This window comes from Micropterus dolomieu, linkage group LG22, assembly GCF_021292245.1.
Source record: "Micropterus dolomieu isolate WLL.071019.BEF.003 ecotype Adirondacks linkage group LG22, ASM2129224v1, whole genome shotgun sequence".
NCBI classification, from domain to species: Eukaryota; Metazoa; Chordata; class Actinopteri; order Centrarchiformes; family Centrarchidae; genus Micropterus; species Micropterus dolomieu.
In genome coordinates this window covers 29078046-29105456 of record NC_060171.1, presented here as the reverse complement: position 1 = coordinate 29105456, position 27411 = coordinate 29078046, and the positions used below count along the sequence as shown (strand labels likewise).

The 27411-nt window shown below is 39.4% G+C and overlaps 1 protein-coding gene across 1 annotated transcript in view; it reads left to right on the top strand.

Annotated features, from left to right (window-relative positions):
* nlrc5 (NLR family, CARD domain containing 5) overlaps positions 1-25192 on the top strand; it is a 38897-nt gene extending 13705 nt beyond the window's left edge. The window contains exons 12-55 of the mRNA XM_046037624.1: positions 500-728; positions 849-1090; positions 1840-1923; positions 2068-2151; positions 2269-2352; positions 2465-2554; positions 2795-2845; positions 2960-2989; positions 3273-3356; positions 3663-3746; positions 4025-4114; positions 4408-4488; positions 5189-5272; positions 6011-6094; positions 6515-6604; positions 6871-6918; positions 7017-7046; positions 7149-7232; positions 7322-7405; positions 7946-8035; positions 8205-8264; positions 8862-8945; positions 9102-9185; positions 9605-9694; positions 9848-9913; positions 10393-10476; positions 10894-10977; positions 11343-11429; positions 11591-11650; positions 13101-13184; positions 13310-13393; positions 13474-13557; positions 14061-14135; positions 14317-14400; positions 14552-14635; positions 15478-15570; positions 15688-15771; positions 16751-16834; positions 17555-17638; positions 17725-17808; positions 17908-17985; positions 21067-21150; positions 22261-22344; positions 23510-25192. Of these exons, the coding sequence (XP_045893580.1) occupies positions 500-728; positions 849-1090; positions 1840-1923; positions 2068-2151; positions 2269-2352; positions 2465-2554; positions 2795-2845; positions 2960-2989; positions 3273-3356; positions 3663-3746; positions 4025-4114; positions 4408-4488; positions 5189-5272; positions 6011-6094; positions 6515-6604; positions 6871-6918; positions 7017-7046; positions 7149-7232; positions 7322-7405; positions 7946-8035; positions 8205-8264; positions 8862-8945; positions 9102-9185; positions 9605-9694; positions 9848-9913; positions 10393-10476; positions 10894-10977; positions 11343-11429; positions 11591-11650; positions 13101-13184; positions 13310-13393; positions 13474-13557; positions 14061-14135; positions 14317-14400; positions 14552-14635; positions 15478-15570; positions 15688-15771; positions 16751-16834; positions 17555-17638; positions 17725-17808; positions 17908-17985; positions 21067-21150; positions 22261-22344; positions 23510-23591 (3778 nt within the window). The 3' untranslated portion in view covers positions 23592-25192. The remainder of the gene's footprint in view (positions 1-499; positions 729-848; positions 1091-1839; positions 1924-2067; positions 2152-2268; positions 2353-2464; positions 2555-2794; positions 2846-2959; positions 2990-3272; positions 3357-3662; positions 3747-4024; positions 4115-4407; positions 4489-5188; positions 5273-6010; positions 6095-6514; positions 6605-6870; positions 6919-7016; positions 7047-7148; positions 7233-7321; positions 7406-7945; positions 8036-8204; positions 8265-8861; positions 8946-9101; positions 9186-9604; positions 9695-9847; positions 9914-10392; positions 10477-10893; positions 10978-11342; positions 11430-11590; positions 11651-13100; positions 13185-13309; positions 13394-13473; positions 13558-14060; positions 14136-14316; positions 14401-14551; positions 14636-15477; positions 15571-15687; positions 15772-16750; positions 16835-17554; positions 17639-17724; positions 17809-17907; positions 17986-21066; positions 21151-22260; positions 22345-23509) is intronic.
* Positions 25193-27411: the final 2219 nt, after the last annotated feature.

The window sequence follows — 27411 nt, the reverse complement described above, 5'->3', positions numbered from 1 at the left end:
AACTATCTAAACTGAATTCCCTTACCTCACCTAAATCATTAGTGTGCTGAGGAGTCACACTCAATGCCAGGAATAACCTTTCCATGGACGCAAGAGGAGCCATGTAAGTTGAACACACTGAAATATGTCTGACCTTCCCCCCCAGAAGGCGGACAGAAATACAGTATGCTGATGCAAACCGTAAAGTCCACAGCTGTGGAAGCCCGTACGCAGATGTGGTTGGTGGGTTGGGGTGGCAGGGTCACTCAATCTGTATGTATAGTCACATTATAAATTATATTATCAGTTTATTTTATTTTCTGCTCTTACTAATGTTTTCTTTGCAGAGGGAGTTTTTTTGCTGCTACTTTACTAATCAACTAGGGGCTAAAAAGATGTTAAACCCCAATTTTAAAGACAAGTCAACAAGACTATTCCACTTGTCAGGGTTTCTTTATTATAAAAAGGGTTTTGTTTTTACCAAATCTTTGCTCTATCCTCCTCCCCATTGCTCTCTCAGATTCAGCCTGAAAACCCGCTGGACGACCAAGTCAGACCAAAGGACAGTCTTTACTGACTCCCTGCACCTGTATGTATGTGGTCTGGCTTCCCCACACTGCACTAAAGCCTTAGTACAATTAGCCAGGACCTCTGGTGGAACAGGCCAAAGTTGGGTCCAAAAACGGCAAGCCCTTGTACTAAAACTGCTTAAAAAGCTCTGTCACAGCAACACGCTAACTGGACCAAAGGTAGACTATGAACTGAAGTGAATCCTGCATGTATAATTTAACTGTACAGAATGTATATTATTTTTTAACCATTCTCTGTGTTTCCTTCCTCACTGATCGTTTCTCCTTGCGTCTTCCCAGATATTGGAGCTTTGCCACTGTGTCCAAGAGAGCCAGGACCACCAACTGGCTAAGCAGGTGGTGGGTACGAGGCCAACGCTGGAGCTGCGCAACATCCGGCTATTACCTAATGATATTGATGCTCTGGCTTTTGTAGTAAACTCAGTAGGTGATAATGGCATCGGATTGGACTTTGGAGCATGCTCAATGGAGCTTGAGTGTTTAGATGTCCTGCCCAGGTGTCAGTACATTCACAACCTCTGGTAAGTCAAAACAACACCTAAATACACACCTGTCTATCTTGAGGGGGCTGTCTCTGCATGGGAGGCCATGAGTCATGTGAAGTGCGGGTGCAAAATACAATGTGCAAAATGACACGTGAGGCTAAGAACCACCCCTATGACCAGCGGCGTGGTGTGTGGTGGGGCGAATAGTGTTGATTTGTCAAGAATCCGATAACAGGTGTTTAGCTTGTGGACGCTGAGAGAGCAGTTGAACAGCGTCAGTGAATGCGAAAAGAGCTGCTGCTTTGCCTTTGACATTCCTCTGCTAATTGGCCACCTGTTGTGAAACTGACTGAAGCACTCTGTATCCGGCTGTGTCCCTGTGGTTGGCAGAGCAAGTAGACATACAGTAGCCTGGACTCAAGTGCAAAGAGATGAAAACTGATGCCTCAAACATAAAACAATAAACAGTAAAGCCAGAAGGTGCCTAAAACGAAACGGGCCAGGACACAGACTGAGCTGCAAAAATAAGAAAGCAGACTCTCTCTGACAACAACAGGAAGTTAGTTATACCATGCTTACTGCACATGAATATATTCTCACCCATATGAAATGTATAGAAGTTAGTAACCAGCAGATGAATTTTTCTTGTTTAATATCCGTGACATTTCCTTTTTTCTGTCTAATAAATCTGACATATTTCTTGGAGTCTCTGATTCTAATGAAACATTAAGGCAGGTTTCATTATGAATGATGCGTGTTGTTTTTAACTGCTTGTGTGCCTTCAGTTTTCGCAGCCGCAAGTATGGCGACAAGTTCGCAGAGAAGTTGTCCTCCGTTTTGCCAAAATTCACAACCCTGAGAAAACTAGAGTAAGATTCAAATTGTTGCTTTTATTTTTCTTACTCCCCCACCCCACAGTCTTACTTTTGAATCTCTCTTAATTTCATATCTAGCTTCTACAGAGATGTGTACTTTAAATGTTCTTTGTTGATTTTTGACTTTGTCTCCTCAAGGTTTTGTGGCGCCAGTCTGACTGCCACAGGAGCCGCTAGTTTGGCCTCTGCTCTACAGAACTGTCCAGACATCACTGAAATCAAGTACATTTGCTGCAGCATAATTTTTGTTGCGTTTCTTGCTAAATATGGCTGCTGAGCCCCGGTACCTAATATATGTTTTAGATTTGACACCAAGCTCTTTTTTTCCCCCTGTCACAGTCTGAGTGACAACAACCTGAAAGACGAAGGGATCAAACACATAGCCGATGTTTTTCCCAAGCTACCAAGACTGGTCTCAGTAGTGTAAGTACACGAGATGCTATTTTTGAATAACCACAATGTCTCAAGATGTTGTTGGCTTTTTGCTGATTCAGAGCACAGGAGTAATATGTGTGTCTGTGTGTGTGCCTTGCAGGCTGGGTCGAAATAACAGCTCTCTGGAAGCGTTGGACTATCTCATTGGGAAGATGTCTTCATGTTTCAACATCCAGCACGTTTACGCCGAGTATGACCACACACATACACAGTGCCAACTATGTTACAGGCATCGTTATTTTCCTGTGATTTAACACAGAGACCGTTCAGACTCTCCATCATGGGATCTTGGTGACTGTACACCTCAGACTGGTCACTTCCAAACTTACTTTACTTTATAGACCCCAGAGGAATCAAATAAAGGTAAAAAAAAACTGTAACAAACAAAACTGTTATTTGCTTTTCAACTTGTTGTTTTTTATTTTTGCAGTGGCACGAAGGACGTGACAGTAACATTCTTCCAAAACTCTGATTTGAAGGGGTGAGTTTAATGGTTAAATAAACACAATGAGTAAATCCAAACCAGTTATTAACCCTGAAGTGTGTCTTTGAATAACATTGTTGGGGCATTGTCATTCTTTATTCCCCTCTGCAGCCATAAAACTAAATCTGAACCAACAATCAGGTAAGACAATAACACCTCTTATCAAATGTTGACCACTTTCCAGATCTTACTTCTCTTGCTAACTAGTTTCCTTGAAGAATTTTGCTTCAAGCTGCGTTTACCTTGCCTTTTTTTTAAAAGTACATCTTGACCAGAAACGGCCTCTGAATATATGAATACAGAACCATTGCTGTACTAATTAAGTCAGTTTAGCTCATGTGCCGATTGATTTGCATTAGATTCAAACTTTTTTAATGTTACTAAGATGTAATCTCGTTGTCTCGTTGTGCCATTTGTTCTGCAGCTTGTTGAACCAGAAATGGAGCGAGCCTGAGATGCAAAAACTTACAGAGGCACTGGCACGTTGCCCAGCCTTGTCTGATCTGGAGTACGTAACCCTAAATACACCTATTCAGATTTATAGAACCCTCTACCAATGATACAACACGCCGAAACAGACTTATATGCAATGTGCACACATTCCTGGCAATAAAAGCTGATTCTGATTATTATTTTATCCAAAGTGACACATTGCGAGCATCCGTCACTTCCTTGTTTTTGTCACCAGAGCATCAGACAGTGAACTCTAGTTCCACTGATAGTACCTATTTATTCAAATCAACTGTAAATAAAATAAATATCTATGTGTGTGTGTGTGTGTGTGTGTGTGTGTGTGTGTGTGTGTACACTCTAGTCTGTCTGGAGGCCAGTGGGATGTGGAAACACTGAGGACGCTCACTCAGGTTTTGCCAAAGATCGAAGTCACCAAAAAGATCATGTAAGACTGGATTACCAAACTATCTATCACAAAGGACATCATATAAAAACGACATAAAGCTGCGTGTATCCTGCATATGATAGATTTTTACTACACTACTTTTGCTACACAATATGCCATTTTGCTGTTCTCTATTTTACCTCGCTATCTAAAAAATATCACAAAGACATCAAATACACTATTTACTTTTTAGTTATTAAGGATTAGGCAAGTGCATAAAACGGTGTTCAGCATCTGTAAGAATTGATTAGCAGCAGTTTGTTGACGTCTCTTTTCAGTGTGAATGACAGCTGCTCTTCAGTGGAGGGTTTGGTGATTCTCACTGCTCTGCTGTGTGATTGTCCCGCTGTGACAGAACTTCATATCAGGTAGAAACACACCTCTAATGTGCATCGCATACTATAAATGCACACATACATTCACCTTTAAATATACTGGACTAACAAATGCATACTTATCATTACTTACATCAGGCAGGACAGTCGTCCCATTCTTCTGCAACACTTGTGTCAATGTGTAAAACAGTCAGCAACAGTCAGTTTGCCACAATTTTTCATCATTTCACTGCTTTCTGCTTTGTTATGAAACATGTTTAGAAATTAAAAGCCCCATTACTTCACTTAATTCTTAAATAGTTGTTTAACCACTGCTGTTCCTTCAGACTACAGAGCCCTGTGCAGGTGTCTGTCGTGTTTCCTGGAGGCAGAGAAAAACCTGCAAATGAAATATCTAAAACACTCTGGTATGTATTACGTTATTTCTTTTTTTTTATTTGTATAACATATGATGAAACAGTATTTTGAGAGCATCCTGGTGCAATTAATAATAATTAATTTGGAGAGAGAGAGAGAGAGAGAGTGATCATTCAAAAGTGTTAACTAAGAAAAAAGCTGTTTTATTTGTTAAACGGGGAGGATTGTTCATGTGTGTTTGTAATTCAAGTACAGATCGAGTTAAGAGAGATGACATTGATATCGATAATACGAATGTTCCCCTCTAGATATGTAAAAAATATCTTTTTGGCATTTACTCCTTTTTAGTTAAATGCAAACATGATTAATTTCAAAAGTTTAGCTACTAGCAACATGATGCCGTCCAAGTCCATTCTCAGCATGTGTCAACTGGAGGTAAAAACCAGTTTCCACATCACACTTTTTTAAGTTGCATGCTGTACAACAATTGTACCTAAAAGGTGTTAAACTGTAAGCTCTGTGTTAAGTGCAGAGAAACTTTCCCACTTGCAGATGCATGTGAAAACAGCCTTCCAGTGTCAAACTCTGCACATCCTTCATTCTGCACAGCGAAGCTCAAATTACAAGCAAAGCAACTATAAGCGAAACACATTTTTGAGGAGGGCGGGCTTTATTTTATGTCTTTATGTGACTGAATATTGGTATAACTGGTGATGATGGTGGTAATCGTGGAGCTGTTGCCTCTGTTAGTCTCAGGTGCTGTGGTCTGCTGCCTGCTGATCTGGAGAAAGTGTGGAGGAGTTTGGGAACCTCCTCTGATCTCACTTTGCTGGAGTAAGATACACAAAAACACCATCGAAAAACCAAGCATTTAACCCCTTAACGCCTGAATTTTTTTACGATCAATAAAAAAAACAATTATTTGTGTTTTCATTTGCTTTCAAGCTGATGTTAAATTGAGTGAAGATTGTTAATTTGTCTTTAGAACATAGGAAAGATATAAATTCAGGTATGTGTAGGTATGATGCAAATTAGCGACAAAAGGCATAAATGAGAAACCAGGGCTTGCAAAAGGTTCCTAGGTTCGTATTGAATATGCACCAACAGGCATTGCGGGAATCCATGTGCTATTTTGGCTTGCAGTCTGCAAGGAAGAGGTATGATGCAAATTCGCGTCAATTGGCGTCAAGGGGTTAAGCATTTATCAGCCTGTAACAGTAACTTATACAACCTGAAGCATAGATATACTGTACTCCATACTGCTGTGTACTGTTTGTGTCCAGATAACTGCCAAGCTAAAATGAACACTGACATACTTTGTGTTCTCCAGTGTCTGTGTCTGGTCCTTCTACATTTGCAAATTTGTGTTGAAATCCGGTGTCTGCTGGGACATCATTCTCTACTGACCTTTCATGTTACGCAATTCCATTCAATCGCCAGAGTATGATGTGGCCATCAGTTACAATGCAATGTTATATTTGTGATATTTTGCCCTGTGTTTATGTTTTGTGCATCTCTTCTGTTTCTACCCATGTTGGACTCTTTATTTAACCCCTCGTTCTTGTCTGTCAGCATTTCCAGTAACTGTTTAGGCAACAAAGGTCTGAGGAAAGTGTTGGAGGTCCTGCCTTGTCTGAGTAGCATCCAGGAGATCAAGTAAGACAAAATTATGACACAATGACTAAAGACCAAAATTCAAAACTATTTTAAAAATCTTATACTTTACTTGTGATGTTTATAGCAAACCCCTAATATACTGTAAGGTTGCATAATGTACATTTCATAAGAATGAGTGATCTTGGCCGCAGAATTATCAGTCTTGGTTTCTTTCTTGAGATAGGAGGAAGAGAAGCGTTTTAAAGAAAAGATAAGACTCTGTACCGTGTTAGACAGAGCTGATCTAATCTTGGTTCACTGGCAAAAGTAGGGCAGTTATATTCTCACCAAAAGCTTCCAAACGTAATGTGTCAATGCTAGCAGCTACTGTGTTTACCCCGGGGCATTATTCAGTATAAATGGCTTATTTAGAGCTAAATTAAGTCCTTCCCCTCATTGTTTTATGTGTGTTTTTTTCAGTGCCAGTAACAATGGGATCAGCATGGAAGGAGTGGTGATGCTGGCCCGTGCTTTGTGCTCCCATGACAGCCTAACACAAATTCACATCAGGTACTCTTTGTTGTACATGTTAGGCATTCAATGATTTCATTAGAGCAGCAACAGAGTGAGCACCTGTTTTGCCAACGTAGCGAGATGCCAGTTAGAACTGCGACAGCTGACAAATGGTGCTCAACAGCTCATTTATGTGTTAAAACACACTTACGGTATATATGCCATAGAAATTAATTAATTGGTGGGACAGTGGTCTAGTTAACTGTAAATTGGTGTTAAATTGTGCACACTGTTAAACTGACATTGTCCTGTTGGTTTTACAGTGATGAAGGCAGAGAGCAGGTGATCCTGAAGTTCTGCCCTGACAAAAGGTAGAAAAGCTGCATCTCCGAAAACCTCCGCACATCTGGATGCCACTGTCTGCATCTTCATTTGTCGGTTAATAAAATAATTCTGTGCTCTTTTTTAGTGAGGACAAACAGCAGCTGAAGATGTTCAGGTACTGTAAGCTGAAAAAGATGCTTCCAACTAACTGACAGTTTACCACAAGTCATTACTTTGATGTTAAAATACATATAAATGATCTTCTTTTATGCTGTAGGATAAACAACAGCAGACTCCTGCCGTCTTGTATAACCACACTATGTAGAACATTGGTCAAGTGTTGCTACGATTTTGAGTTAGAGTAAGTTTACTTGCTGTGTGTCCGCACATTATCATTTCAAGATTATAACCCAACAGGTAGACATGAATATACGTTTATGTTTGTGTCAGTTTGTCTCACAGCTCATTGATAGATGAGGCTGTCGAGAATCTGCTGAAAGCCCTGCCAAAGATGACGTCGCTGCTGAGACTCAAGTAAGTACACATGCATGAACTGATTAGCGTGTGAGAATGAATAATGCAGTTTATTTTGTTTCATTATTAGTTCAAAAATCTGTACAGGGTATCAGTTGTCTGTGGACACAGTCTTATTTTTTTACATCTGATGTATAATATTGAGCATCTCGGGTAGCAAAATAATAGTGATCGGAGATAGACAATTTCAAGTTGGATGATTCGCAGCTGAAACCCTTGACACCAGTATTTTAACAAAGCATGACGCTTTAATGTAAAGTAAATAAAAAACACCTTTACCTTTGAGATCCAAAAGCGGCGGCCTAGTTTGAGCTACTACCTCTGGGGTGTCAAGGATTTGACGGAAAATACTTTAATCTGTTGCCAGCGTCACCACACAAAAAGTCGCTGTCATGCATAAAAGAAATATCACAAAAAGTTACTATACAGTTAAATTAGAAACACGACCCTTAAAGATATTTGTTTGTTGTTTTTTTATCAATAACTACTGTAATATGATTATCTTCTCATTTGAACCAACCCTACCCTCTTCTTCCACAGTGTTAGCTACAGCAGCACATCCACCACCGGAGCACTGATGCTGGTCAGTTGTTTGACCGCCAGTCAGCGAGTCACCTCAGTGGAGCTCAGGTACAGGGTACATCTTAATAGATGCAACACAGGAAAGTTGAAAGTCAAAGTTTGACCTTTTTTTCTGTCTACAATTAGGAGTAATTATAATCAGGGAACTAATTCTGTCATTTGTTGTTCTCTGTTACTGATAATGTTTTTCCTAAATACTGATTGAACTCTTCTTCAGGTCTCAGACTGAATCCTTCATCCATTTTGACCGTGTGAAATCAGAACAAGCCAGCTGCAGGTTTGTGATCAGCCATTGGCAGTGCCATCAGCACTGTCTACTGGTATACCGAAAGAAACTTTTGGGGCGTTTGTTTTTCAGACTGCTCAGTTTGCCACTTGTCAAGCATTACTTGCATCATATCAGATCTTGCTTCTTCTAGTTTCTCTTTCAGTCTGACTGCCAGTGTAAGTCATTCAGTATGTATCTAAACTATCTGTAGTAAGTATCTTAAAACTCTGCCAGCCCTGGGGGAAAGTGCCTTCTGCCACAACCGTAGACGGAACTTGGCAGCAAATTTGCAATTTCTCAAACAGTAAAAAGCCGTTAACATTTTTATTTTAGTGTTTGCTGTCAACTTTACATTTTGCTGTCAGTCATTGAAAGTCACCAAAAGTCAAAACTAGATCCTATTGCACATTATTTATGCAGTTTATGATCAATCATAGAAGAGAGAGAAATGGCCTGAAGAAAAACTAGAAGTAATTGATTACCTTATTATGAGTGACCTGTTTTTTGCAATCAGCAAACAGTACTGATCAGAGCTGGCTGTGACTATCTAACCTAATGCCCTAATGTATTGTCTCCCTGTCTGTCTGACTGACTGCATGCACACAGGTTAAATCATTTTAGCCTGAACGGAGACAACTTGGACCAACTGCTCGAGATCCTACAGCAAGGTCCCCAGCTGTCTGACTTGGAGTATGTGCCTCACAAACACACACACACACACACACTCACACACACACTCACTTACTTATACATAATTGCACACCCATGTGCATATACCAGTACTTAGCAGTACTTAGTTACACACTATTGGTATGGATGCTGAGATATTCTTTCTTTTGACTGCAGTTTATCAAGTAACCAACTGAGCGATGCAGGAGTGAAGGTTGTTGTGGATTCTCTACCAATGCTCAAAATCACCAGCTATGTCAAGTAAGATACGTGTTATGAAACGCTGATGTGCCCCTTTTTCAGTTCTGTGTTAATTTTTAGCCCCTGTATAGAACAAAAGAAACAGTAAAAAATACTTTTTTTAATGAAGGTGCTTGTTAACAATAAAGTAGATGGGAAATTTGGTTGATCCCTATTTTATTTCGAATATTTATAAAATTTAAGCATTTAGTCAATTTTCTGCTAATTACAACCTGGACATATTTTCAGTCTTTTCAGCCAGAGCCATACTACATGCCTACAGGATTTTTAGGCCTTACATTTCTCAAATTCCTTTGGTTGATTTTTTAATGTTTTGTTTGTTATGTGATTTATAGTTTTTTATATGTATAATGATTTAACTTATAGTGAAGTTTAGTAACACTTTTCTGGTCTTTAATGTCTTGTGTGTTCATCCACAGTTTGAGTAACAATAGCCTGACACACCAAGGGCTGTTGGATGTGGCCAGTGCGCTGAGTACCTGTGATAACATCTCTGGTGTAGAAGTCGGGTGAGTCTGTGCATTGTGCAAATGAGTGAACAAAGGAACCAAACAAAAGCAATTAAATCAGTTGTTGAAAGCATTAAAAAACTTTAATGAATGAAGCACTCATTCTTGTCTGTCTCTTTGTCCATGGACTCCACTTCCGATGTCTGCTGGTAGTTTGGGAGAAGAGGAGAGGTGTCTCATCTGGTTTACACAAGATGGAGGTTGTGAAAAATCTCTGAGGTAGGGCGAGAATCTAGTACCACAACATTATAAGCACTTGTTGATAACCACGCACGTGGGTGATAACCACAATACCACTATGCCCCTTTGATGTATGGAACATGGTATATGAGTTGTTCCTCATCTTGTACCCCATATGCCAGAACTTACAATAACTTTCCACACTGTTTAAATCTCTAAACGTTGACCAATCATTGACAGATGGAAAACAGATGTGGAAAAGTGGCAAAGTTCAGTGTCAGCCAAAACAAGCACACAATTTCCCAATATGTTATCATCACATGGTGGCACAATTAATGCCAGAATAGGTCAGAGCACTGATTGTTAGCATTCTTTGCAGACAGTTTGTTGTCAGGTAAGGTGGTTAAAAGGTTTCAGTGCGGATTGCATTCATGATTTAGAAAGCATATCCCTTTGAATGTTCCTCTTGTGTTGAGTTACTCTTTGTTTGCTCTCTCCCTTTCCACCTTTTCTGCCAGTGTCAGAGAGAGTAGTTTGGAACATGACCATTTGGTCAGATTAGCAGAAATTGTGTCTGCCTGTCCACGTCCAACCAAACTAGAGTAAGTGCACCTCCATGTTCAGAACATTCAGTACTGTAGCTCTCATCATATGAAAAGCTTCTCTATAACTATAATGCACATATTATTATTTGGATGTTGATAAAATATCTTTTAAAAAAACCTTGTAATTCCAGCTTTGGTGACTTTCATGGTTCAACTTCTGTTGAAGGATAACTTGTTTATAGGGAACATACTGTGAAATATAAGAAGGAAATTTCTTATGAAACCCTCTCAAAAACTAATAGATGCATCTAAAAATGCATAGGTGAATATGTTTATTTTTGCTTCAAGGTATATTTTATGTAAGGACGGTGCTTATAGAAATTTATCAGCAGGGCATCTACTGAATAAAGACGTGACTGACTGACACTACATGTGTCAGGTGAAAATCAATATTACTCTGTGGTTGGTTCACAGGTTCAAGAACAATTTGCTGAAATCAGATTGGATTGAAGACTTTGTGATACTGCTGAACAGAATTCAGAGAGGATTCAGTGTCAGGTGAGAAAGATTACAGTTCATGTAGCATGGGCCATTTGCTCCTAAAGGGAAGTGTCAACCAGCTTTTGTCACAACAGATGTTGGAACATTTTGCTGAAGCTTGTTTCTTCCTTTTTAACAGTACTAACTTATTATCCGCAGAGGAAGTTGCATCAGTATTCCTTCTGTAATCTTATAGTGACAGGTGGAGCTTTGATTATCTTTGCCCTTTATTTCTTTAGCTTTACTTTTGATCAGCATGGAGTCCGGATTTTTTTTTTGGCATGGCTAAACACATCTGTGTGTTTCTGTCCTAATAGCTGAATGAACTGCTGAATAATATTGTTGAAATAGTGAGCAGTATTACACTCTCTCTTCCTTGTCAGTATTGAGGAGTCTTGGATCAGATCTGAAGAGGCTCTTCATTTGGTGTGTCGCTGTCTGGACCTCAGCAGCAATATACACGCCATCAGGTGAGATACTCAAGTGCATGCAAGTAAACATAAAGACACTCGATGGAAGAGTATACACATCTTGTAGTGAAACATGTATTCAAACATTCAAACTCACTGTAGAATATCAAACCATATGTTTGTTGTTATGTGTAACAGTACTATGCACATTTTCTCTGCAGGGTTCACAACACCACTATACACATGTCTTTGATGCCGGCCACTGAACTGACTTCAGTCAGGTAACACATTTCAGGTTGCATGTTAAAATTTGTGTTTTGCTAATAGTTCCTTGACTTAGATGTTTGACCTTCAGTTTCTCTGAGGTTAAGGCATGTACAGTATGAGCAGGAGTCGTTTGGAGTGGAAACCTCCAGTGCACACTAAGAATGGACTTTTTTAGTGGAGACACACACGAGATGTGTGTCCAGCTGTTAAAAATATGTTTGCATATTTATAGGTTATGGATTTTTCAAAAATGGAGGAGTAGATGTTATTTAAAGCATTTTTTTACAAGGTAATTTATTTTTGTTGTTGAAAAAAAACTATCAGACAAATTATTATTCAAAGCAGATTATTATTATATGTTTATAAATTAAATTATAAATTAAATTATATCTTTATTTATCTTATCTGTGCCACTGAAATACCCATAAACGATAAACATTGTATTAAGTATAGGGCTCTTGTGTTTTCACTGATGACTCTGTAGATGCGACTCCATCAATGGCCACAGAGAAAATAGGGTACCCTTTTCCTTTAAATACACAAGGCATTGCTCAACACACACAGTCACACTATTCAACTGTCTTAGACTTAGACCACATAAAAAAAACTTGAATTAGAGTGCAAAAGTTTCACCAGAGAAGATCAGAAATCGATTCAAAATCCCATTCTGTCACAAGAACAGAGACCAGAGTTGACTTTATGGCATGTAACAACTGATTTTCAACTTCTTTTGGCTCTCTTTCCTGCTGCACCTGGTTCTGTGTAAATTCCCAAATATTTAAGTGACTGTCATGGACTCACCATGCTGCTAGTAAACAGAGACATCTCCCTGGCTGTACACTGCTCTACCACTCTGTGGCCTTGGCATGCTTATTGCTGAGCGTGACATCTCAGCCACACCTGGCTTTGTGGAAAGGCCTGGTGAACTGGTGTCTTCTGTGCTGTGTGCTAGAGACAGGGCATCCTTCCTGTGCACTGCCTTACTGTGCTCCCTCACTCTGCCGTGTGTCCTCCTCTACCTCTGCCCGACAGCACACACATGTGCTTACATACGCACAGGTCTTTCTGTTGAGCCCAGGCAGTCAGATACAGAGAGGAGCACACACAAACATGCCTGGTGTTACTGCCTAACACTTGGGTTCTTATTTATTTACATCAAAAGAATGCTCACAAAGAGAATAAATCATTGTCACTGCTTGGAGCAAAGACTCATCATGCAGAGAGAGTAACTTTTAAACCTTAAAAACATATGTATAGTGTTTCTACTCACTAGTAGCCAGTAGAGCGGTATAAACAAAAGTGGTTTAGACTGCACTATATAATAACTTTATCATATAGCTTAAAACATTCTTCTTCATGTTTGCTTGCCTTGCAAAAATATCTATTATATTCTTTAGCTGATAACAGGTGCTGCAGGAAGTAGGCATTAACCTATCCTCTTCTCTCCCCTCACCTCCTCTTCAGCCTTGTGGACTGTGCAGTAGAGGGGTACCAGCTTGCATCTATGATGAGCATCATCCAGAAGTGTCCTTTACTGACAGAGCTGCAGTTAGTACTCTCTGTTTTGTCTGTGTATTTAATATGCACAAGTCAGTATGCAAGGGAGACGTATTTGTTAAAAATGTGAGAAAGCAAAGCAAAAAAGGCATTCTGTTTGTTGTCGCTATTCACAGTTTTTCCCACAACAGCCTGGGTAAAGAGGGAGCTGAGTTTCTCTGTTCTGTCCTGCCCTCGCTGCCAAATCTCACTTCTCTCAGGTTAGGTTTTTTTCTACATTTCACACTTTTGTTCATGTCTCAGACAGAGCACGATAAGCATCTACTTTGACCTTTTGCAGTCTTGGTTCCAAAGATGGGTGTGTGACTGTGTTTGAGAAGATGTCAGAGGCTGTGCAGCAGGCTACAGCCATTCAGTGCTTAAGGTGAGCAACACAAACACATTTTATTAATTGTCTGGAGCGTTTTCATTTGATTTCCAGTCATTGTCTTCATTCATAGTTTGATTTATTAGCCCTCCTCCGCTCAATCGCTATCACTGTAATGTAGTGTTTTGTGCATAGTGCATAATAGGCAGTTCAGGAGGCTTGGTAACATTGACACCAAGAACATGTCCAAGCAAGTTCTGCCTGTTTAAAAAGCTTTGGGTGTACATTACTGTAATTTTTTTTTAGTCGCAAGAAAGCTGAGCTACAAAGAAAACAGAAATCCAACACCGTTTCAAACTGTTGTCTCTTTAATTATGGCCAAGCATGAAATACTTGCATTGACTGTACAGACTTATTGCTACTTTCCAGTTCAGATAATTCCAACATTTCACCGCTCTTTTCTGTGTTTCGACATGCATGAAAATAACTCTTTAAGTGAAATTTCAGTTTTGTGTTATGTCCATGAATTAAAATGAGATCTTCCTCTTTCTCTTCCCCAGTCTATCAGGTTATGTGATTAGTGACATAGCAGCTCAGATTATGACCAGAATGTTGCCCCGTCTACGATCACTCAAGTAAGTGTTTCATTCAGCACAATGGTATTTCTGTAGAGGTGTCAACTGTTTTCACAGGTGGTTATGCTCATGATCAATCGCCACCATGTGTTTATAATGTGGAACTTGTTTACAGTGATTCAACCATCTCATAGAGTATATGATCAACAAACAATGTGTCCATTTGACTTGTCTTCTCTAGTCTTTCCCATTGTGTATGGTTGGCGGCTGGAGCACTGCAGGTCGTTAAAGCACTGCGAGAGTGTGTCAGTCTGGAAGGCCTTTGGTAAGACCCGCACACACATATGCATATGTGTGAACATGTGTACTAAAACGTCTGTAATATAATACAGATAGCGTGGCTTCCATAATGTCTTGAAGTTCCAAGTGTGTGTGTGTGTGTGTGTGGGTGTGTGTGTGTTTGTGTACATCCCTAGTATGGACTCCTTGCAGCTGAATGAGGAGAGCAGGGTGTGTCTGGCACAAGCACTGAGGAATGTCAACTCTATATGCAGTCTCAAGTAAGAAACACAATCTGGCCTACTGTATAGCCGTTAGAACTTGATGCACCCAACCCTATTTAAGACTAACTGGCGTAAGTTAGAACAGAAGAATGTAACGATTTCACTCTTAGGGAACTTCATTTTTACTAAAATAGATTCATGATCCAAAATCTGACTTTTTCAAGTGATTTTGAAAGCTTACCAGGTATAATGTGGCCCGTTTATAGCTACTCATTATGAAGTCGTAAGTGTTTATTTAATCAATGGATTTATGCCTGCAAAGCTATGTCAGGCAGATGTGTTTTACTTCTTAATTTACTGCTACAGTCACACTGACAGGCTTTACTCACACACATATCCAGCGCCACTCTAATAATTCGGCCTATTTATGATGTCATGAATTGCTGACAAAGTTGCTGCCAAAAGTGCTGCTTCGCTGCTCACATTGCAGCCACTGCTGCATTTTGTCATGCCAGCATGTCATCGGCTCCACATGAAGCTCATCGTTAAATGAGTAGGGTCTGAAGCCACAATCCACCTCCCCAGGAGATATTTAGAACACCCTGTCCTCTCATAGTGCTAGGCTGTAAAGTGTTGCTCACTGATGAGCTGCCAGGTCAGAACTTAGGCAGCAAATGTCAATGTTGTTTGTATTTGATGTTAATACATATCATACTTAAATGGACATAAATCCTCAAATGAGATATCAATTCGTTTTTTAACATTTAACTTGTTTTATGTGGAAAGAACCCATAGGATATCCACTCCTAGCTTGGAACCAATATAACAATTTCAGGGAAAGATTGCAGAGGTGAACACATGAAATTTAACTCTTTGTTTGTGCAATGTGTGTGTGACAGGCTAAATAGGATTGCCACAGAAACTGGAACATCAAACAATGTGCTAGAGCTCCTCGCTGCTATGGAGGGCCTCACCCGATTGGAGGAGATAGAGTGAGTTGACTCAAGCATAAAGTATGCTGTACATAAACTGAGGTGATTGCCCTCATTTTAGTATGTCAGTATGAATAATCAGTGATGCTGAACGCAGTCTTTCTCTTGTTGATTAAGGTTGGAGGCCTGGAGGATGGCTGACAGAGGAATAGAACAGATGACCAGACTGCTTCCTGTTTGGACAAAGCTCAGGAGGATCAGGTAGAATGAAGATCTTACTGTTAAAAAAAAAGATAAACCCGATTATAGGCATTTAAAGTATTTCCTGGTCTTTTATTAACAGGTTATCATTATTATTATTATTATTATTATTATTATTATTATTGTGTGTCTTGTTTAAAAAAACATTTGGATACCTATGTTGTCTGTCTCATATGTCTCCGTGCATGTTCTGAAATTATTTATTCAAATGAAATATTATAATAATATTTATTTATATTTATTGTAAAATAAGTGTTATTTACCGCCAAATACCTGCATTTTCAAGCCATTATTACCAGGTTATGTGATCTTACTATTTTATATATAGTATACATATATATCAAGTCTTATCAAACTTATGTCAAGTTACAGTTTTGGCCTCCAACGATTATAAAAACAAGGTAATTGAAATAAAACAATTGCTGTGACACTCGTTTCGTCTTCATTCTTATTTCATGGGCTATTAGGGATTTTGGGGTAATGAAGAATAATTTTTCAATTTGCCATCATCGAGCAGCCTTAGTATCTGGTGTGAACTGTTCATGCAGCAGTTATCTACTAGAAACCAATCAATTTCTCCTTCCTTTTCTGCAAGTTTTAACTGATTGCACTTTTGACTAAGCTCAAGCGTACAGTCAAGCCGTACCTGAAGATCATCAGCCTTGTCCAGTGCTTGATTGTACTTGTGTGAGGTGACAATCAACCAAAACACACCGCCCATTTAATTGAGCTGTCATCACCTTCTTGGTGGTCTAGACTGACAGCCACAGTCTTTTGGCTCAGGAGTGTGGCCTTCATTAGGTGAAATGGCTTTATGGCTCCCGATCACTATGTGTGGAATTTAAACAACTCTGCCTTTAGTGCCACCCAGTGGTATTATAAAAAAGACACTGTGGCAGACGGCTAAGCATGCTCAGACAACTAATTGAAAAACCACTTTATTTACATTTAATGATGTGTGTTTGTGTGTGTCTTCCAGTCTATCAAAGAACCGTATCAGCGACCAATCAGGAGACAAGCTACTGGAGGCTTTGAACAGCTGTAGTTGCCTGGAGGAGCTCCAGTAAGGACACGATGACATATTTTATATGTGACTCAATCCTGAAAATGCTCTTTTGGAAAATCAGTGAAAACACCTTGTAAGAGGTGACATGTAAAATTCTATCATATATTAATTCCCCTTTGCACTGCTTGTACAAAAGAAGCTGTATCATCATTATCATTCAAGGCAAAAAAGGGACTGGAGGATTTCAAATAATCATGCACTGTCATCACATCAGAAAGGAACACAGATATATGTTAAAGATTGTAAGATAGAAAGTACAAGAAGTACAAGTACTGCATCCATCAAGTTTAATAATTAGAGGAAACGCAACACATTCCGTTCTTCATTTAGGCTCGCCTGTGTGAACAGGATGTGCCTCTCTGCGGAGCAGTGTTGATAATGTCTCCACCTGTTGTATGTTGGCACTATTGAAGGCTGTAATCTGTACATTCATGTGCCCCAGTTCCTTTTTTTCCTTGGAAGTTTGCCGTCCTCGAACAGAGAAGCACCTGACTCAGCTGCATACTGGTGGAAGATGTGTGGAGAACCCTGTTTTAAGCTCATAACATTTTGGTCCACATGTAAACACTTCTTCTTCTTCGTCTTCTTGTGTTATTTTAAAGTGCAGTTTTTGCATATAAACTTTTCAGCTGTTTTTTTATAAAATGTATTACTGTATTATTTGTATCATGTGTATTTTGGTCAGAATTTATAACGTCTGTTGGGGCTGTCTTACAGTCTGGCTAGTAACAGTCTGGGCAATCTCACAGCTGCCAGGATGGTCCTTGTCCTACCGTCACTGACACACATCACTGTGTTGGAGTGAGTCACGCAGAAGTTCAAATTTCTCATTGCCATTTATTACATTTGTCAGACTTTTCTCGAGATTTTATGTTCTTATGTTCTAGTATTTCAGAAAACTGTATTGGAGATGAAGGGTCAGTGAGTCTGTCCAAAGCAATAATGTGCATGAAGAACCTCACCAGGATTCAGTAAGGCTCTTCAGTTATGATGGATGACTAGATTTACTGCTTATTCATCTTATATTAAATAACTTATTTCTTTTCCTTGCATGTTTTTTTTCCTTTCAGTCTGACCTCTGTCGGGACTTCAAAGCTGTGTGCTGTAGCTGCCAGTCTGGCCCACTGCCCCCTCATACAGGATGTGGGGTAAGATTAAAAATGATCATACAACACATTGTCAGTAAATAATGTTAAAAACAAACATTACAAGGGCACAACTTCACTGGCCAAACATTGCAATGCAAAAGACCTGTGGTGTGCTCAGCCGTCTAGAGCCGTCAAGATGTAAGATCATCAGATGGTTTAACTGTGTGTTCACCAGCAAGGACCACACCACAACAAAATGTTATTTAAAGGTTTAATCAAAATTCTGAATGTATAGATGATAGAGGAAGGTTGAATGAATATAAAGGGTGATGGGGTCTGATAGGCTTGTCTGGGGTGATAGGGTTGGGTATTGTATGATACCAGTACCAAAACCAGTGATACCGATCCCAATAGAGTATGTCATTAAATACCTTGCGAAAAAATGAAGTATGGAGCCAAGGCCCTGGTTACTGTGTTGAAGACATAGTAGTTGGTTGGTATTATTATTTGTATTGTTTTTACGGACAAGCAAGGTGATCTTTTTTATCTATTTTTATCTTATTGTTTAAAATAAATATTAAAATAACTTATTATATATGTGTGTGTGTGTGTGTGTGTACTCCCATGAGTACTACCTGTGCATAGTGTTTGCTCATTGGTCCATTAGTGAAGCATATTGTCTGACGAACAACACTGTAAACAAGAAGAAGTTGTGGAGATTAAATGCTGTAAAATATTCATGATTAAGAAACACGCTGGTGTTTAAAAAACAAAACATAGACTGCTAGCAGGGCTGCCCTTCATATCGTCATATCACAACTACCTTTCCAGAGATGATTCAGTGTTTTAATAAAAAGTTGTCATGCCTTGTATGAAAGCAGAAGATACGTTTATAGGGGAATAATCTGGAAAATAAATACCAATATACTCAATTCATATCTCCAGTTACTCAGAGCTACTGCAGAGCTTCATGATGATAAACATAAATCAAGTCAGAGCTCTGAGGAAATGCAGATGCAAAACAAACACTCCAAAAGTGCACAAAAATGATATAGGCCTATACAAAAATTATTGCCGTAATTCTTATATCTTAAATCAGTCAGTCAGTCTCATATCTAAGGGTCAATTCTCTTGGCAGGGACGTAGAAATAGGCAACACACACAGTTCTTGATTATATTACAGTGAATTTATTCTCTAACTAATGTGATATAAAAGGATGGTTGAATACAGGGAAAATAAACAATTGCTGAAACATTTGACTCATACGGCATAGGAGAACTAATGAAAGTAAGTTAACGCTATGAGTTTAGGAGTTAAAAGGAAATCTCTGACCACAGAATGTTGGTTAGGTCTTACGGCTTGTCGACGGCCTGCTATGGCCTGTTGCACGGGTCCCACGCTAGCAGGAAACAATTGTCACATTATTGGTCAGGATATTTATACATTTAACGGCATTTCCAACGATGGTATGTAATACTTATTTCGTCCACTTGGGGGAGCTCAGGTTACATGAGGAAAGCTTAGATTAATCCAAGATCATCTCTCCTTAGGAACCGGGATTATTCATCCTTAAATTCAAGATGGCGATTAAGAGTATAGTAAGACATTTCTTTATCATCATTTCTAAAGGAATTTTGTAGGAAAGTATTATGAACAAGCATTGATTACATTAGATGAGGGAGTGTCTTGCTGAAAATAAAAACACTGCAAAAGTAACTTATTTAGATTCTTTTCAGCACTAATATCAACAACAGATAGCAACAACATGTTAACATAACTACTCAAATAGAGGCAAACGTAATCAAGTAACTAAAGATTTAATTAAATGCTTTGAGTCTTTGGAGACAGCAGTCTTTGGTAATTTAAAGTTGGGCGTCCTGGGTTATGTCACACTTGGGTGAGACAGGGGTATCCCTTTGATGGGGTAATGAAACACAGAGCAAGGTCAGTTGCCATGGTTACATGTGTGTGGGGCCAGTTTTGATAGTCTGTTCAGGGAAATGCTAATCGCTGGTTCGTGTCCCTTTGTCAGTTTAACAGTCAGGCCCCGCATTATCAGCTTCATTGATCAAAAAGGTGCCAGTTTTACGATCAACTGCCCAGGCATAGCACTTAAAGAAAGCAACTTTGACCCCCCCTTCTTCTCTGGGAGAGGAGAGAGGAATTTGGAGTAGCTCCAAATTTATTCAATATAAAATGCACAAATCCACACCGTTGTTCACTACAATATACATATATAGATATATACATGTAATATTGCATCAGATCGCTCCTCATCCATACGTAGTATTATCAGAGGGAGGGTGACAGCTTGGCAGGTGTTTTTGTAGCTATTTGAATAATAGAGGAGTAAAACAGTGTATTGACCACTGTGAGTTGCGGAGAAGGAATATAAGTTAAGTTTTTGATCCATTTGTTGAAAGTCAACCACGCAGAATAATTTTGTTAACTTTGGATCAATAAATCTCTGTGCAGACACATAGCGGGCATAGTCATTTTTTTTAACCGATCTGTTTACAAAAAGGGGTCGACTGCAGTACTCGTTTGACTGGAGAAGTTTCGATACACTCAGTACTGGGCTATTTTGGTCCATACCTTAAAGGTATCGAGTACCGAGACCCAGCCCTATGGGTGATGCATGGAAAGCTGGGTGGAGCAGACTTGGTGTGGAGGTTTTCCAGACAGTAACTAGATGAGACGTGAGAAAGGTATGCACCGGATGAAAGAGGATGGGACGGATGGATGTGTGTAGAGATGAATGGATGAAGGGAAGGGAATGGGAGGGTGGGTCAAGCAATCTGAGACAAACTGGGAAGGCTGAGTAGTACATGTATAGATAGGCTTGACAGGTGATTTGAGGTGTGGTTGAGGCCTGGCCCCACTCCCGAACCTAACATGTTCACTTCATCTGTTAAACCATCCACCTTTACATCTAGAGAGGTGGCTAACTCTCATTGCAGCCTGTGGTCACAATGACGAGTGTAGGCCTTTCTGGTGTAAGAGTCCGAAAGCAGCTTTTAGCCCCCTGTGATTGATTCTGATCTGTAATGTGAGGTTTGTCAGCCCTGATCTACTGTAAATTTTAAGAGGGATTGTTTGTTTCAAAAATGCTACATGACTGTGTATCTCTCTGTCTCTAGTCTGGGGTGGAATAATTGTGGCGATAAAGTGGCAGTGACGTTGTCCAGGGTTATGCCTCTCTGTCAGAAGCTGACCAGCATAGAGTAAGTTTGTGAGCACACACACACACACACACACAAACCAGTAGTAGTTATTTTCATGTTCTATTTCAATATTAGGAAACAGTTTTAAGATTCATGCCTATAGCTTTATCATTTTCTTCCCCCCAAATAAACGCAACTCGCCATTACTAAAGCTGTATGAGCCCAAATTAAACATTTTGCTGTGATTAAATAGCAATAAACGGATCAAACTGATGCCGAAATAACTACAATATAATGCAGATTTGTTAAACATATGAACTCATGCTTTGTCAGGTCTGTCAGCAAGACAGCAGGACAAAAACTTGAAATGTTTGTTTTCTGAATGGAATTTGGATCGATCACGGCTTTTCTATGCTAACTTGGTCACAGTAAAGTATAATGATAGCTGGAATAAAGTTACAGACACATGTTTTCTGAACCCACCAGGTAGTTCAATCTTCGCTTTCCTTTCTCCAAGTAATGTCCAGTTTTGTCCGGTTTTTATATACTGTAAATATGAAGTCGTAGTCTGACAGAGCTAACGGCGCTAACAACAACACTGGAACCGGATGTGCACTGAAACTAGCTGCTGAGAAGCTCCAGTGAAGATAAATCAATGTTGTAATCCCAAAAACTAAAGTAAAAAGCTAATTTAATAAAAGCAGTTTACTCGAGTAAATGGCGTAGTTGTCAGAGCACAGTCCAGACCGACTACAGGTGTTTATTTGTCCAAAGGTTGCAGCGCTGCTCCCTTCTCCTCTCCCCCAAGTTTAGCAGCTCTCACCTGGCCAGCAGATTATCAATCTCCCGCTCTCCACGGCCCTCTCCACACAACGCTCTGCAACCGTCGGTGATGTACGGACAATCTCAACACTGATAGGCTATCGTGAGTCAGCGTCATGTGACTTTCTCGCTTGAGTTGAAAATTTTCAATTCATGTGAATTCCTTCGTGTTGCCTTCGTGTCGCCGGCCCCGCCCCCTTTGCGCCGCCCGGCAGGAAATCGCGGCTCTACGCATCTTTGAATTGACTTTGTATGTAAACTCACCGCCCCAAACGCTCACTTCGCTTTTGGTCTGAAAGCACCATTAGAGATGATAGCGATATATGTGTATGTGTTTCTATTCCCCAGCCTGGAGTCAAACGCTGTGAGTGTTGTTGGTGCTGAGGCCCTGGTTAGAGCCTTACAGTCGTGTCCTGCTCTGAAGCTCATCAGGTAAAGTTGCTGTCACAGTGCCCAGGCACCTGGGCCCAGTTGTTCAAAAAGTTTAATCCGATCGAATTTCAGCTATTTGTTTGGATCAAATCTTGGGTTGTTAAAAAAAAAGGATTCTTAAGTATTAGATCACCTCATCCAATCCTGGTTTTGATCTGGATCAAAACTTCAGTTTGGGGTATTAAAACTGGTCAAATAATATAACATTTTTATCATGTAGTAGCCTATATATACATTTATTTATATCTTGCACTTGATTTGTTCAAAGTTTACAGTGATAAAATAGATAAAGTAGACATTACCAATAAAACCTTTCAGTGCAGTAAAATAAAAAATAAACCCAAACCCAAACAGCTGTCAATATCAAACAAAAAGAATATATTTAATTTTAACTTACTGACACAATCATCAGAGGTGAACCAGTCCAAAGGGGTTTCTAACAATGGCATCCCTTATTACATGTCCAGTCAGTCCCTCCCTCTGAGATCAGCCTCCTAAAAGCAAGGCTTCAAAAAGCTGGTCTCTTCACAAATTAAGAACTCTGAATGTTTTTAATTTTGTTAACCAGTGGACATTTAGCCTTTTTCTGATGAAAAAACGTATAGCCTATTTGTTTGTTTTTATTTGTTTGTTGTGGTCAGATGAGGAGTGTGACTGTTTCATTTAATTTCATTTAAAATGGAAGGAAATGTTTGCGTTGTTTTATTGTGCTGTTTTCTGTGCTGTAAAGTAACTCCACGCTGGCAAATCTACCTGTTGTTCTTTATATCGCTAACAGACTACATTGTGACATGTAGCCCCATTTAGAGCACTGGTAATACGGATTTGGTAATCTTGAAAAGTTTATATCTGGATCACGGTGATTCAATCCAATGTTGCTTTGAAAAACCGGCACAAAAGTAAGACGGATTACTTGATCCTGGATAGCAAAACATGGGATTTCTTATCCAGAATAAACTTTTTTGAACAACTGGGCCCTGATGTAGATTTAATCACTTTCACTGTCTGCTCATGGCAAATTGAACATTTATACTGTGTCACTGCTTTTTGACTACAGTTTATAATGTGCTGTTAATGCCTGTTGTATATTTCCAATCAGCTATATTTGGATTTTAAAAACATATTTAAACGTGAATATTGAATTGTTTGCCGCTGTGCTTTTCAGGCTGTGGAGAAACCATGTCTCTTCCAGTGATGCCCAGAAGCTCAGTCTGAGGGACAGGAGGCTGAATTTCTCATCCACCTAATGTGATCTGTGTTGTGTGTAAATATATATATATATATAGAATGATTTTCAGTTTATTTTTTTATCTTAAGCTGCTTGAGGGAACACTGGGAAGTACAGGTATATAGTTGAATGTGTTATTTTTGAGAAAACACCTGTTTTTAAAGACATACTCGAATCTATCACTATGAATTGTTATTATGACTTAATGGCCTCTAGTTTCACCATGGTAAACTGGCGTAATCAGCTGACAGTGTGGTCATGTTCCTTCGCTCGGACTGACACGACAATGGCAACATACTTTTTTTGATGGCACTTAAAATAAAATCCGGTCAGTAAATCTAAAGGTCCCAATAAGGATATTATCGGAATATTATGCAGGGCTTAAAATGATCAAATAAGTGAACTGGTGCTCTGGAAATTAACTATTTAAAATTTTTAATGAATATAATATTTGTTAATATATCGAAGTAGCTTTATGCTTGCTTCTAACTCAACACACAAATGGCTGAGTATTCACATGGGACTGGATTTGGTTAAATAAGCCACTTAAAAACAAAGCGCTAATTTGTGGTTGTATGAGACACGTTTCCTTATTTTTAAGATGTTGTGCTGTGTTTCTGTTGGGAGCTGTAGATAAATATGATTTAGGCTAATGGAGCTTTGTAGTGAACTGAAACTTCTCAAAGTTCTGTGAAACTGTGATAATTGATTAATGATATCAGCACCTGAGATAGCTGGTAGAGGGACCACTCTTTGCACATACTGTCCCTGCTTGTTCTGCCAACCCACCACACAGTGAACCTAGAGGCCATGATGTAAAGTATTCCTTGGTTTCCCAAAAGTCGTCCTATAGATAATAAGTCTATGTAAACAGGTTACACTGAGTCACTTTGCACTGTAATGTGTTTACAATAATTAGAGGCCACATAGTGAAAACACAATGAATCATTAACTCACAGTGACGAACAGTTGAGAGGGAGGACCCCCCCTCTCTGCCATTTGTTCATTTTTGGTTGTGGCCTCTATCCAATTTGCGTATTTATTTCTGCTGTTTTTGGAAAGAAATTTAAGAAAGAAGTTATTTATTTAGCTGTAATTGTAATTGACTTTGTAATGTTTTACATAAGTAAATTATAGATGATGCTAATTGGAATTGTGTATGTTTCATGGCGGAAACTCGGAAGAAGCACACACTGTGTCAGCTACTGATATGAGTCTCTGCCACAAGGTTCTTCGACTGCTGATAATGTTATACTCATGTATTGTTGTCTAGCTTTTCCACTTCATTCAGTTTCATTATAATCACATCCAAGACATTTGATTTTTATAAGCACCGATGTACTGTGTTACTCATCTGTTGAAAGTAATTTTGCATTTTTTGTTGCATTTTATTGTTAACAAGTTTGTGTTGAAGTTGAGGTTTGAGGTCTCTCATGTCAAATTGTCTTTATTCTTGATATTCATTCATTCTGACTTGCACTGAAATGTAGATTGAAAATTTAAAAAAAGACTAGCTGGAGTTTTGGCCTTTTTTTACCCTTTACACAATTAGTTTACTGTATGACTTTCATTATTTCTTTTTTTTTCTTCACAACTTGCCATTAAACTTGCTTATAATTCCTTTCGTCTTATTATTTCAGAGATAATATGTTATCAGAATACAAACACAACATTTCCACATATTATTCACACATATTCTTTTAACAGACCACACACACACAATCTACTGAAACTGTTTAGTAAACAGATTTTACTCATGTCTATGAAGATTCTCAGTCATCCAGGTCATAGTTATCCAACGAAGGTTAAAATCAAGGGCAGCTGGACTTGGTTGAAGATACTAGAAGACGTTTCGTCCCTCATCCAAAGGACTTCTTCAGTTCTGACTGACTGGCAGGGAAACTCAGCTATTTAACCTCAGTGGGGTCGTTTGCCAGGATCGTCGATACCGCTGGTTCGTTAGTGTTCCTGGTTGTTGTAACGACAGTCGTTACAGTCGTTAGGACTACCGGTGGCCAAGACTGAACGACCATCGTTGGTATCTTCACCTGAGGCCAATAGGTTACGTTTGTTGAGTTTCCTGGGAAGTGATAAAAGGACAGCATTGTAAGTGGGGGATAAGTGGTGGCGTAGACCTACTAATGGACACAAACAGATATGAGACACTGAGACAAGACCCAACCAGCAGATACAAGAAAAAGGCCATAGAATGTCTACAACAGCTACAGAAGGACAACACCATCACCTGTGAACAATATTACCGTTTGTATCCTGGAGAAGCCATTCCATGCATTTATGGGCCACCCAAGATACACAAAGAAAGAGCCCCACTCAGGCCGATTATCAAGGCAAGGCAAGTTTATTTGTATAGCACAATTTAACAAGGTAATTCAAAGTGCTTTACATAAAACATAAAAGCAACAGGGAAATATGTAAAAGTTTAAAAGCAACATAAAATATAATAAAAGTTACAGTGTTACAATCAGGGTTAAAAGAGTTAAATGGAAAATAATACAAAGCTAAAAACAAAGACAAAGAAAATAGGACAGTAAAAGTTACAGTGCAGTGTAAGTTATCAGTAAAAAGAAAAATCTTAAATATTTAATTAAAAGCAATGGTAAAAAGAAAAGTCTTCAGTCTTAATTTAAAAGAACTGACTGTTTCAGCAGACCTACAGTTATCTGGGAGTTTGTTCCAGATATACGGAGCATAATAACTGAAAGCTGCTTCTCCTTGTTTAGTTTTGACTCTGGACAGATAGCAAACCTGCCCCAGATGACCTGAGAGGTCTGGATGGTTCATAACGAAGCAGAAGATCGGAAATGTATTTTGGCCCTAAACCATTTAGTGCTTTATAAACTAACAGCAGGATTTTGAAATCAATTCTTTGACATACAGGAAGCCGATGTAAAGACCTCAGAACTGGAGTGATGGAGTGATCAGCAGCATTAACTCGGTCACCTACAACATTGCCTAACACATTTCTACCATCTTAGCTCCTTTGGTGGGAGACACGCCTCACCACATCCAAAACTCTATCGACTTTGTAAACAAAGTTCGAGGACTAAAACTGGATCCAGATGATACCATGGTATCCTATGACGTGACTTCTTTGTTCACCTGCATCCCCACCATAGAGGCAGTAGAAACCGTTAGGAAACGGCTAACACAAGACAACACCCTGGACAACAGAACTAGACTCAGCCCTGACCAAATCTGCAAATTACTCGACCTCTGTCTAAACACCACCTACTTACAGTACAATGGGGGATTCTACAGACAGAAGCATGGCTGTGCCATGGGCTCACCAGTATCCCCGATTGTGGCAAACATCTACATGGAAGAAGTGGAGAATAAAGCCCTCAACTCCTTCAGAGGAATAGCACCGAGCCACTGGTATAGATATGTGGACGACACCTGGGTCAAAATTAAAAGCCAGGAAGTGCAAGTCTTCACAGAACACATCAACTCTGTGGACAGTAACATCAAGTTCACACGAGAAGATGTTCACAACAACAGTCTGGCCTTCCTGGACTGCGCTGTACACATTGAAGAGGACAGGAGCCTGCAGATTGGTGTTTACAGAAAACCCACACACACAGACCAATACCTACTCTTCGATTCACACCACCCACTGGAGCACAAGCTAGGGGTCATGAGAACACTGCACCACAGAGTGGAAAACATACCAACAAGCGCCCAAGCCAGAGAGAAGGAACAGAACCACCTGAAGGGGGCACTTACAGCCTGTGGATACCCTAAATGGACCTTTGTGAAAACAGCCACAAGATCCAAGAAGAACAAAACTACAGGGGAGGAAAAGAAGGTCAAACGCAACA